Source organism: Prorops nasuta, unplaced genomic scaffold, assembly GCF_024137725.1.
Source record: "Prorops nasuta isolate Cenicafe-Biocafe unplaced genomic scaffold, Cenicafe_Pnas_1.2 PNAS00013, whole genome shotgun sequence".
Classification (NCBI taxonomy): domain Eukaryota; kingdom Metazoa; phylum Arthropoda; class Insecta; order Hymenoptera; family Bethylidae; genus Prorops; species Prorops nasuta.
Genome location: NW_027116810.1, coordinates 5,163,911 through 5,175,124, shown reverse-complemented (window position 1 = coordinate 5,175,124; position 11,214 = coordinate 5,163,911). Strand labels below are relative to the sequence as shown.

General features: G+C 45.1%; 1 protein-coding gene across 1 annotated transcript; it reads left to right on the top strand.

The window, feature by feature from the left end:
• Positions 1 to 9,153: 9,153 nt before the first annotated feature.
• LOC136778128 (uncharacterized) lies at positions 9,154 to 10,098 on the top strand. Its single transcript, XM_066734736.1, has one exon. The coding sequence runs from the start codon at positions 9,154 to 9,156 to the stop codon at positions 10,096 to 10,098; it is 945 nt and encodes a 314-aa protein (XP_066590833.1).
• Positions 10,099 to 11,214: the final 1,116 nt, after the last annotated feature.

Below are 11,214 nucleotides of genomic sequence, written 5' to 3'. Positions count from 1 at the left end.
TAGTATTCAATTTTTATAATGTTCTTTATTTTTTTAATTATAACATTTAATGTTATACCAGTACATATACACGTTATTTTTTCCGCACTATCGACATAAATATTATTCGCTTCGTCACGTAATACGTACGAAGTTTCCATTTTTAGGACTTATTTATACAAAATTTTAAATATATTTTCTAGTCATGCCTAAAAGATTTACCCTCCTTTTCAACATATACGCATAAAATGCAGCTACAACAATGCACACTCGCTTCCTGTTATTATTTAGACTTTTTACTCCTCCTTCTGACCAGGTGTAAAAAGAGTAACACTTACTATAGAAAGTGAGCTTACTCTCTACTAAAACGAACTGGAGTACCAATTACACTTTGTTTAAAACGAACGCTTCAGTGTACGCACTTTCGCAAAAAGTGCAGAAAGTGTAAAAAGTACAACCAAAACAAACAAACTTATAGTTACTGACGCTGCCATTTTATTACTATACAAAAGTAGGGCTGTGGCACTACTTCCGCGCTTGGCCGCTAGGTGGCCAGCGCCTTCACCAGCTCTCTCGCTGGCAAGTTTAGTGCCGCGTAATTACTTAGATGGGTTCTTGATAAGGATCCATCGCAGCCCAACCAGTGCTGTTAGATCGTGCCGGATTTCTCTCCCCACCACGCGTCCGTAGTCTCAATAACACACGGTCAGCCGTTAGCATAGGTGAGACATCCCTACTCATGCGCAACTCCCTAGTCACGCACACCATTGCAGCGATACGTGCGTGTCTCGGCTGCCTTCGCTGGATCTCGGTCGGATTCGAAACAACTGCAGAGCAAGAGAGAGCAGTATAGTTTTCTCGGCCCTCTCACTCTCTCCCGATCTTGACAGTCTCTTAGCCAAGGAAGCGTGGCAAAATCTTTTTCGGCCAGCACGCCGAGTGTAGTCCAGTCAAATCAATAAAAATAATTACCAAAAAATCGTAAATTTTGTTTTTTTTTTTTTTTTAATGGTAAATCTTTAGGAGCGAAAATTTGCAAAATTCAAATTCCTAAGGGGTTTGCTAACGGGTGGTGGGGGGGGGGGGGGGGTGAAAAGGGGGTACCCAAAAATATTTCGACTCCTGTACTTCGTAAAATAAGAATTTTTTTTTATTTAATTTAGAAAAATATTCTCTACAACTATTATTGGACAATATTTTTTGTAGCGAAATCGGTTAAAAAGTTATTCAGGAAAAAGAAATACAAATTTTGCAATGTTAACTTAGTCAATTTAATATTTTGAATCCGGCTATTTTAATCGAAAATAAGTTTAAATATTTTTTGTAGGGTATTTAATTAGCTAGAATCCAAATTAGTTAAAAAATGATTTTTGTCAAATAGAACCTTCGGTAGGGTACATCGCGCGAAGTTTATTATTTTAATGACTTATTTTGCTCAGCAAATGAAGTACACATCTTTACATGCTATTTTTCATGTTCAAACATTGAGTTCCTTGTATTTTTAATATATTTACGAAAAATGCTTTAAATAATAAACTCTTTTCCACACCACCCTGGAGGTAGAGTTGAAGGCGCATTTTTTTTAACTTGGTGTCCCCGGAAGGTATATTCCACAGCATTGCTTATTTAGCCAAATTTAACACCATTACAACTTAATTTGTCAAATGGATTAGTGTCAAGACACGCATTTGAAAACATTGGTGGCCTGGCCTAGTTTTACCGAAATTGCTGAATAGTATTTTTCTGGGAAAGTATGTTGGCTTAGCAAAAATCATACTTCCTCCTTTAATACTGGCCTATTTGGAAATTATGTGGAAATAGGAGGTAAGTGGGTAATATAACGTTCCTCCCTACACGATGGGAAGAGGGGGAGGAGGGGGAGAAGGCATTACTAGAACCCTTCTCATTTGGGTGGTAGCGAATTGTGTAGGTGGAATGGTTGGTTTTGGGTGTGTTATAGGTGAAATGGTTGGTTTTGGGGGTGTTGTAGGTGCAATGTCTGTTGATAAGTCCCTGATGTTGCCCGTGGGCGAGGTTCGTGTAACCGTTTGCATTAGTGCTTCGTTGTTTCTCTTGCGTAAATGATGACATATTGCAAAGACGGCTGCTGCTATGAGGACAATGATGAGAGTCGATGCTGATGTGATAATGTGATGCTGGATGGGTTGATAGAAGTATTCGTCGTCTTCACTGAGCTCCTTGTCCAAATTATTGAGATGGACGCTTAATTGTTTGAGGTCGCTGCACTTGTAAGGATATTTTCTAGGCGGGGTACGTTGCTAGAAGACTGCTGTATTCTTTCATCTAGAGCTTCCAATGAAAAGTTAAATCTCGGCACAAAATTTGTTATGCTCGGCGATTTAACGGTTTGTACGGTCTCTAGAATAAAATCAGTAGCAGTAATAATGCAATTATTCCGTATCGTTAGCGTTCCGGAGCCTGCTATTTCTAGTGTATATTTATCTTTATTTTTACAAGTTACAGTGAGTTCTTCCATACGTGGTACTGTATAGAGCCAGGAGGCTCTGTCTTTTAGTGAGATTAACATAGGTTGTACAAGGTGAATAAGTTTATGTTCGCATGTTTCGGAGGCATTATTTTTTAGGTATAGAGTTATTTCGCATGGGTTTTCGCTTTTCATTTTGTTTGACGGTTTGTATGTGGGACAGAAATATTGGTCACCTACATGACTGCATTTTTTTAGGTCTTCTGCACTGTATTCGGTGTACCGTTCTGTCGTAATGTCTATTGCCAAGAATTAATTTCTGATGTCGATAATAGAGTATAATGACGTTGAGTTTGATACTGGTATGGGTATAGGATATACTTGTAGTAGATCGAATTCTTGTGGAGTAATCAGTGGAATGCATAGAACGATTATTAATTTGTTCGTTTTTGAGAATATGGTTGGTTTTAATAACTTCGACAGTAAATGTATATTTGTATTGGTCAACGATATTGGCAATTGTGTGCCTGCAGGAATGTATGGTTGCGCTTCCCTCAGATATCGCATAATTTGAGAATGTGGTATGATCTTTGGATTGATTATACCGTGGTTAGCTTGTGTGACGAAATCTAGTAGAGAGTCAGTTTCAATCAATAGTTCTTCTACAATTATACTGAGGTTGTATAGTACTTCTAAATTAGTTTCCTTTTCCATCAAGTCCTTTTCCAATTGTAGTAGTCTTTCTTCGTTCTCGTTTACTTTAGTTAAGGTATCGTTTAGGATTTCTAAATTTCTGCTGACTATTTGTATCTGCTTTTTCATTGCCATTTTGGTTTTGTGCATTTTTCGATCTATTAGTTTTAAATGATTATTAATTACTTCTTCGTCTTGACTATCCATAGTTCCGAAGAGAATTTTACCTATAGATCCTACCCCATTTATTAAACCGCGTTGGATTCTTGTCGAAAATGATGTCATTTCTGTCACTTCGCGGAGTTTCCTTTCGATAGTGTTGAGTTTAAATGTTATATGGTCCACCGCAGTGACGCAAGTTCTTACATTATTATCCATACGACAGAGGCGTTGATCATAGAGGAATTTCATAACCCGTGTATGCTTTTCGGGATATACGGCCATATCAGTATGCAGGACTAGTTTCCACTGTTGTCGATAGAAATTTAGTAGTCCAAATTTTTCATAATACAACCCTGGTTTTCCTTTAATTGGTCTAATCTCTACCTGCCCGTAGATCTTGCAAATTCCGATAGCCATTACGGTCATAACATACCTATAATTAAAATGATAAGGTTATTCCCTATTCTATTTGTTTAGAGGAATAATTTTTTGTTCGAGATTGGGAGGAGCAGAAAATGTTGCGAAGTAGATTCCGCATTTCTCTGTTATATCTCCCATCTCTATTGCGCTCACAATAGACGGCTAGACCGACAGCGTCTAGCCGCTCTATCTGTCCCTCTCTCCGCGGCGCGCTTGCGCGTCTTCTGGCCCTGGCGCGTCGCGGCCGCGAAGCGACACTACTTGCGCGCTTGGCCACTAGGTGGCCAGCGCTCGCAGCAGCTCTCTCGCTGGCAAGATTAGTGTCGCGTAATTATATAGATGGGTCCTTGATAAGGACCCATCGCACCTCAGCCTTGCTCGACCGCTGCTTTGACAGCAGCAACAGCAGCATCCTTTGACGCCTCCACGGCTTTTTTTGACGCCTCAACGGCAGCGCCTCCTATTGGCCAGCAAACGAGCGCCTCCACTGGGGAACTCGATGGGTAGATCTTTGGTAAGTATCACCCAACCACCCACCGCCTACCAAGAGGGGACTACCCCTCTGCGGCAATATCCTCCCTCCTAAGGGGAAATTTCTCCGGGGACTGCCCGGGAGAAGTTAACCCTCTCCTTCCCCTCCACACTGCCTCCGAGGACTACCTCGGACCCAGTGTTCCGACCCTCAAGTCCAGGGCTCTCGAAAGAGTCGGGTAGCGGGAGGGGTAGAATTCACCCTAGGGGTTGGGGTGGCTCGGAGCCACTATAGCTCTAGGAGAAGTAGGCCGAGGGGTAAGGGGACTTCCCCTTCCCTAAAACCACTTCTCCTATTTCGCTTACTCCCGTGGCTGGGGATTTTACTGGGGAATACTCCAGGGAAAATTGCCCAGTCCGGGAGCTTCTAAGTCCGCGTTCCTTTCTGGGGAATTCTGTTTTCTGGGGTTCTAGGGAATCTTCGTAGATCGAAATTCCCTAGAAGTTGACGAGAGCAAATTCCCTAGAAAGTCGATCATTAGTCTAGCGGTTCTTTTGTAAATATTGTAAAATTTTTGTACATTTTATTTATTTAAATAAAAACTACTTTTACCTCTTATCTTTGGCTTTGAATATTTTATTCTAGAATAAGACTTTCCCTTCTGACCACAGGTACGGAGCCAACTTGGGACATTGTTTCGCACAAATTTTTGGTCCTTCGAGCCGGATTTCCGGCAAAAAACGTTCGAAGTGCATCAGTGTTCCTGAGTGGGCATTCCGTGCTGTGTTTTGGATTGTGGTTTGTTCTGGAATAGAGTTTCAAAATGGCTAGCGCAGGGGAATTATTAGAAGCAATCAATTACGTGCCCATGATTCGGGATGAATTCGTTCGGTTGGTCGTTAACATCAAGAAGCGTGGAGTGCACAATTTCACCCTTCCCTTCTTGGAGGATAGGCTAGCAGCCTTAGAGAAGTGGCTTAACGTGTTGCATAAAACTCACGTTAAGATCACTACTCACACTAAACCGGCCGAATTAGCTAAAATGGAGTACGTAACCGATAACTGGTATCAAGCGGCCCTTGATGCCCATAGTGACGCGGAAGAATTCATCCTAGGACATCTAGATGAACTTCGACCCAATCAGGGCATGTCGGCATCAGGTCCCACTGCGCCTTCAGGCGAAATAAACCACATTAGGCTTCCCGTTATTGATATACCGAAGTTATCCGGGGATTATTTAGAATGGAACAACTTTTATGAGACGTTCCGTTCCATTGTTCACGACAAAGTGTATGTCTCGGGTCGGGACAAGTTCCATTATCTAAAATCCTGTTTGCAAGGAGAAGCAGCTACGGTCATTAAATCTTTAGCGATCACTTCCGAGAACTATGAGATAGCATGGGACACTCTGGTAGCTCGGTACACTGACAAACGGATGATCACGGATACGTTCTTAGATCAAATCTCGCAAGTACCCACGCTTCGGGGTGATAATTTTAAGGTTCTGAAAGAAGTTAGGGACTCAGTTACGGTTGCTCTCAACGCCCTTAAAACTATGGGATACGGCGTCGATCAATGGGATCCCATAATTGTTCATTCGCTGAAGAACAAACTGGATGACACCCTTCGTTTAGCCTGGGAAATGTATCCGGGAAGCAGCAAGGATTATCCCTCGTTCATTCAATTCTCTGAGTTTCTAACGCGTCATATTAACTCCTTGCAATCATTAGGTACCAAACCTAAAACTTCCAAAAAGGAATCGGGGAGATCCTTGAAGTCACACGCTACTAGCGTGAATAGTACCGGTTGCGCTCACTGTGGTAGTAACCATCTCTTGTATCAGTGCAAGGACTACCTTGCATTGACCCCTCAGGCCCGTTCAAAGTTCGCATTTTCACAGAATCTTTGCATCAACTGTCTGAGGCCCGGGCATAGTTGCTCCAATTGCTCTTCTTCGTCACGATGCAGGAAATGTAGTAAAATGCATCATACTTTATTACATTTTGACAAATCTGGCACCGGGGGGAGAAAGGCACGGGGGTCTACCTCCGCGGTCAACTCCTCTTCCGAGCCAGAACCCTCTAGCTCGAATACTACAACACATCTTAGTGTTTCCGACACCCGATCAGTGCTATTGGCCACCTTTTCTGCCAGAATCGACGCTCATGACGGTTCTCGTATTATAGTCCGCGGTTTAGTTGACACGGGCTCCGAAACTTCCTTTATTTCGGAAAATCTAGCTCAGCAACTACGGGTATCACGAAAACGTGTCAACGCAACCATTCATGGCGTCTCTCTGAATTCGGCTCAAAACGTTCGAGCAGAGGTACAGATTACGCTTCATTCTCTATCACGACACGGTGTCTCGTTGGACGTAACTGCATTGATCTTACCAAGGATTACTCAGTATATGCCTCCGACTTACTCTCCGTCGTCCTTTCCAGCACTTAGCAAAATTGATCTGGCTGATAACTTCGCTTCAACCAGGGCTCCAATTGATGTGCTCATTGGTGCAGACTATCTTGCAGCATTGATGGAAGGCCCGTACATGCATTCTCCTGATCATACGTTGCTTGCTCAGCGGACTATTTTCGGGTGGATCGTTTCGGGGGTCGTACCCAAGAATGGTCGCTCTCATAGTGTCACGGTGCATCATTGCTTTGAGGTAGAAAAAACTCTTCGCGACTTCTGGGAACTGGAAGAAGTCCCGGAAGTCAAACCCATGTCCACAGAGGACTCCCTCTGTGAACAACATTTTGTGAACACGGTATCACGCACCTCTTCAGGTCGTTTTGTCGTTGCTTTACCTTTTCGATCCGACATCGAGAAGCACAGCTTAGGTTCTTCCTCTCGGGTAGCAGAGAAAACCTTAACACGAATACTTCGGCGATTGGAAACCTCTCCAGAACAAGCTGAAAGTTATTCTCAATTCTTACAGGAGTATCAAGTGTTAGGACATATGTCTCCTGTTCCTTTGAACTCTGATTTTCGCGTCTTTCTGCCTCATCATGCAGTTTTTAAGACCGAGAACCAGAAAACAAAGATTCGCGTTGTATTCAACGCATCTTCTAAAACCTCTACTGGCGTATCGCTTAACGACACGTTATTCATTGGACCCAAGCTCCAGCAGGACATTACGCGGATCCTAATGAATTGGCGTGCCTTTCGATATGTTGGCGTGACGGACATTGTTAAAATGTTCCGACAGATTCTTGTGCGTTTTGAGGACCGCAAGTATCAGAACATTTTATGGAAGACTGATTCCGGTGAGCTTCAGGCTTTCGAACTCAACACGGTGACCTACGGTACGGGACCGGCACCTTTCTTATCCTCGCGAGTTTTGCGCGAATTAGCTTCCACGGACGGGGCTGACTTCCCTCTCGCGCAGGATGTTTTGTTCAATTCTACATACGTAGATGATTTACTTTTCGGGGCTCATGACTTAAAACAACTCAGTTCGGTCAGGGAACAACTCATCGCTCTACTAGCGAAAGGGGGCTTCTCCTTGAGCAAATGGGCATTCAATCAGCCGGGGACGTCCCCGCTTGAACCTACCGAGCTGCACTCTTTCTTTGAGGATCCTGCTGGGTCAAGTAAAGTCTTGGGTATATATTGGGATCACGGGGATGATAGCTTTCGCTTCCGTGTTTCTCCTTCGTCTATTAGTGTATTAACCAAACGCATCCTCTTATCAGAGAATGCTAAGATCTTTGATCCCTTGGGATGGATCTCTCCTATAGTCATCACTTTAAAGCAGTTAATGCAATCCACCTGGTTACTCAAACTCTCTTGGGATGAAGAGATTCCTGAGCCTGTTCAGTCAAAGTGGCTCAAGTGCTATGAGCAGCTCTGCGACTTACAGGTTTTGAGTATTCCACGATGGACTGGTCGATCACTTACTACTAGAAAATGCGAATTAATCGGATTCTGCGACGCCTCAGAGCTGGCCTACGGTGCAGTCGCTTACGAACGTCTCACGGACGAAAACGGTCATCTTTCGGTACATTTAGTAATGTCCAAAACAAAGGTCGCGCCGATTAAGACCACTTCAATACCTCGGTTGGAGTTGGTTGCAGCCGCACTTCTAGTCAAGTTGTTGGTTCACGTCAAGACAAGCTTGGTCGGGAGTTGTGATGCGATTCGGTGTTACTCGGATTCACAGGTCGCGTTAGCTTGGATAGCAAAGCAACCCGTCCATTGGAAGACATTTGTGGCCAATCGCGTTTCGTACGTTCAAACGCATTTACCGGAAGCCAGCTGGCATTATGTACCCACTAAGTTGAATCCTGCAGACTTGTGCTCAAGAGGAACCAGTGTTCAACAGTTATCAGAGGACTCACTTTGGTGGCATGGGCCTGCTTTTCTCCATGAGCACACCGCAAAACCTGTTCAGGTCTTTGAAACCGAGGAAGAAAGTCGGAAGGTAGCGTTAACCGCTCAACTAGACACAACTGAGTGTTGGTTTTTTGATCAGTTTTCGTCTTGGTCTAAACTGGTCCGAGTTATGGCCTATGTTCTTCGATTTGTCCAGCGGACCAGAAAAACCGGCCAATGGGAGGACTCCCTCCTGTCTGCATCGGAAATTCGCAGTTCGATTGAAGCCTTGGTAAAGGTTGTTCAACGAACAAACTTCGCGAGCGAAATCTCAGCCTTGAATCATGGGTTACGTTTACCGTCGCGGTCAAAGCTTCTTTCCTTACATCCGGTCATTGATTCACAAGGAATCTTAAGAATAGGGGGGCGGCTTCGGAACGCCGAAATTTCTGAACAAATGAAACACCCCATTATTTAACCGGATTGTCACTTAACTGCCATACTCATTAGGCAAACCCACCTAGAGACACTTCACGGGGGACTCCAATTAACCTTGTCCACGTTGCGACAAATGTTTTGGGTCGTGAATGCGCGAAATCTAGTAAAATCATGTGTTCATAAATGCATCACGTGTGTTCGCGAACGCGCTAAACTCGGTAACCAACTCATGGGTTCACTTCCTGCCGCTCGGGTTTCTCGCAGTTTTACTTTTGAACACACCGGAGTAGACTATGCCGGGCCCTTTTTGGTGAAATTACATCACGGTCGTAATGCAAAAGCCATAAAATGCTACGTGGCCGTGTTCGTATGTCTATCTACCCGTGCTGTTCACTTGGAACTCGTCTCTCGACTGGATACCGAGGCCTTCCTCGCCGCGCTGTCTCGTTTTATCTCTCGTCGTGGAAAACCCGCCGTCATGTACTCAGACAACGGCCTCAACTTTCAAGGAGCGGACGCAGAACTCAAACGCGCCTACCAATGCGCTGTAGAAGCCGCCCGCGCTCAGAAAACCGATTCTTTCGGCGAAATCGAGTGGAAATTCATTCCGGTCGCCACTCCTCACTGGGGCGGTCTTTGGGAGAGTGCGGTAAAAAGTATGAAGCACCACCTAAAGCGCTCCCTCGGAGTCTTCGTGCCAAATTTCGAAGAAATGACCACACTGCTGACCAAGATTGAGGCCTGCCTCAACTCACGGCCTATTTCTCGGTTACATGATGATCCTGAGTCGTTGGACGTACTCACTCCGGGGTATTTCTTGTCAGGTCGGGCGTTAAATTCTCCACCGGAATTTTCCACATTGGATTTACGCGAATCATCATTAAATCGTTGGCAAACCGTGACGAGAATCACCGAGACATTCTGGAAGAAGTGGTCTTCCGAATACCTACACACGTTGCAGAATAGGCCAAAATGGCAGAACACTAACTCGGAATTTGGTGAAGGAGATCTGGTACTGATCAAAGTACCCAACAACCCCCCGCGCATGTGGACCTTGGGGCGGATTCTCAAACTAGTTCCTGGAGTAGACGGGGTAGCTCGCGTAGCGATAGTTAAAACCGCGAGAAAAGAGATTCAACGGAGTCTTTCGCAACTGGGTAAACTCCCTTCTTAGCCCTTGCTTTGGGGTCGCATCAGGGTCTATCTTTACCCTGCCTTACGGCTTCCTGGGACTCTTCAGGTTGTCATCTTTCCTTCTCAAGCTTCCTGGGACTCGTCAGGTCGCTTAACTTTCTCCTTCTTGGCTTCCTGGGACTCTTCAGGTTGTCTATTCTCTTTCCTGGTTTCCTGGGACTCTTCAGGTTACCACCTCCTCTCTCGGGCGTCCTGGAACTCTTCAGGTCGTCCTGTTTCCTGTTCCAAACCTTCAGGAACACTTATGATCTCCGCCATGTCTTTTCTTCCAAAACTCCAAAAATACTTACTGAGTCTTCGTACTCATCATTTACCTTTTTGGTGCAGTGAGATTTGATCATGGCGGATTATCCCTGGGCTCACCTATTGGGCATCGGATATGAGGACGAGGGGGACGATGTCCTCGAGTTACATGCCCCCCGGGAGGAGTCTGAATTTCGGCGGCTTTTCGGCCATATTCTCCAGGAGGGGCAAAAGGAGACGCCGGCACCGCCACCACCTCCAACCCCAGCAGTACGACCGCGGACGAGACGGCAGAGGCCCGTCATCGCCTCAAAGAAGAGCATTGCCTCGGCGAACTGGTCTGGGAAAGTCCTCGACGATCCCAGCGCCAGGGAGCTCGAGCGCAATGCTAAAAAAATCAGAGTCCGGGCATTCGGGCAGGAGATAGAGGTGCCCCTCTATACGGCCCTGAAGTTGCGCCGCTGGAAGGCCTGGGCTCCGCAGGGCAAAATAACCCTGCGGTGGTCGCCGGCCCTAGAGCTTCATTCAGCGAAGCTGCATATGAAGCTGAAAAAATAGTCGTCTCGTCCCTATCTGTTTTATATCTTTTATTTTATTTTTTTTTTTTGTAAATAAATTTGTTTTAAACTGAGTTAACTTTCTTCTTCCTTGTCTTGACGCCATCGCGTCAATGGGGGGAGTTTGTTCGAGATTGGGAGGAGCAGAAAATGTTGCGAAGTAGATTCCGCATTTCTCTGTTATATCTCCCATCTCTATTGCGCTCACAATAGACGGCTAGACCGACAGCGTCTAGCCGCTCTATCTGTCCCTCTCTCCGCGGCGCGCTTGCGCCTCTTCTGGCCCTGGCGCGTCG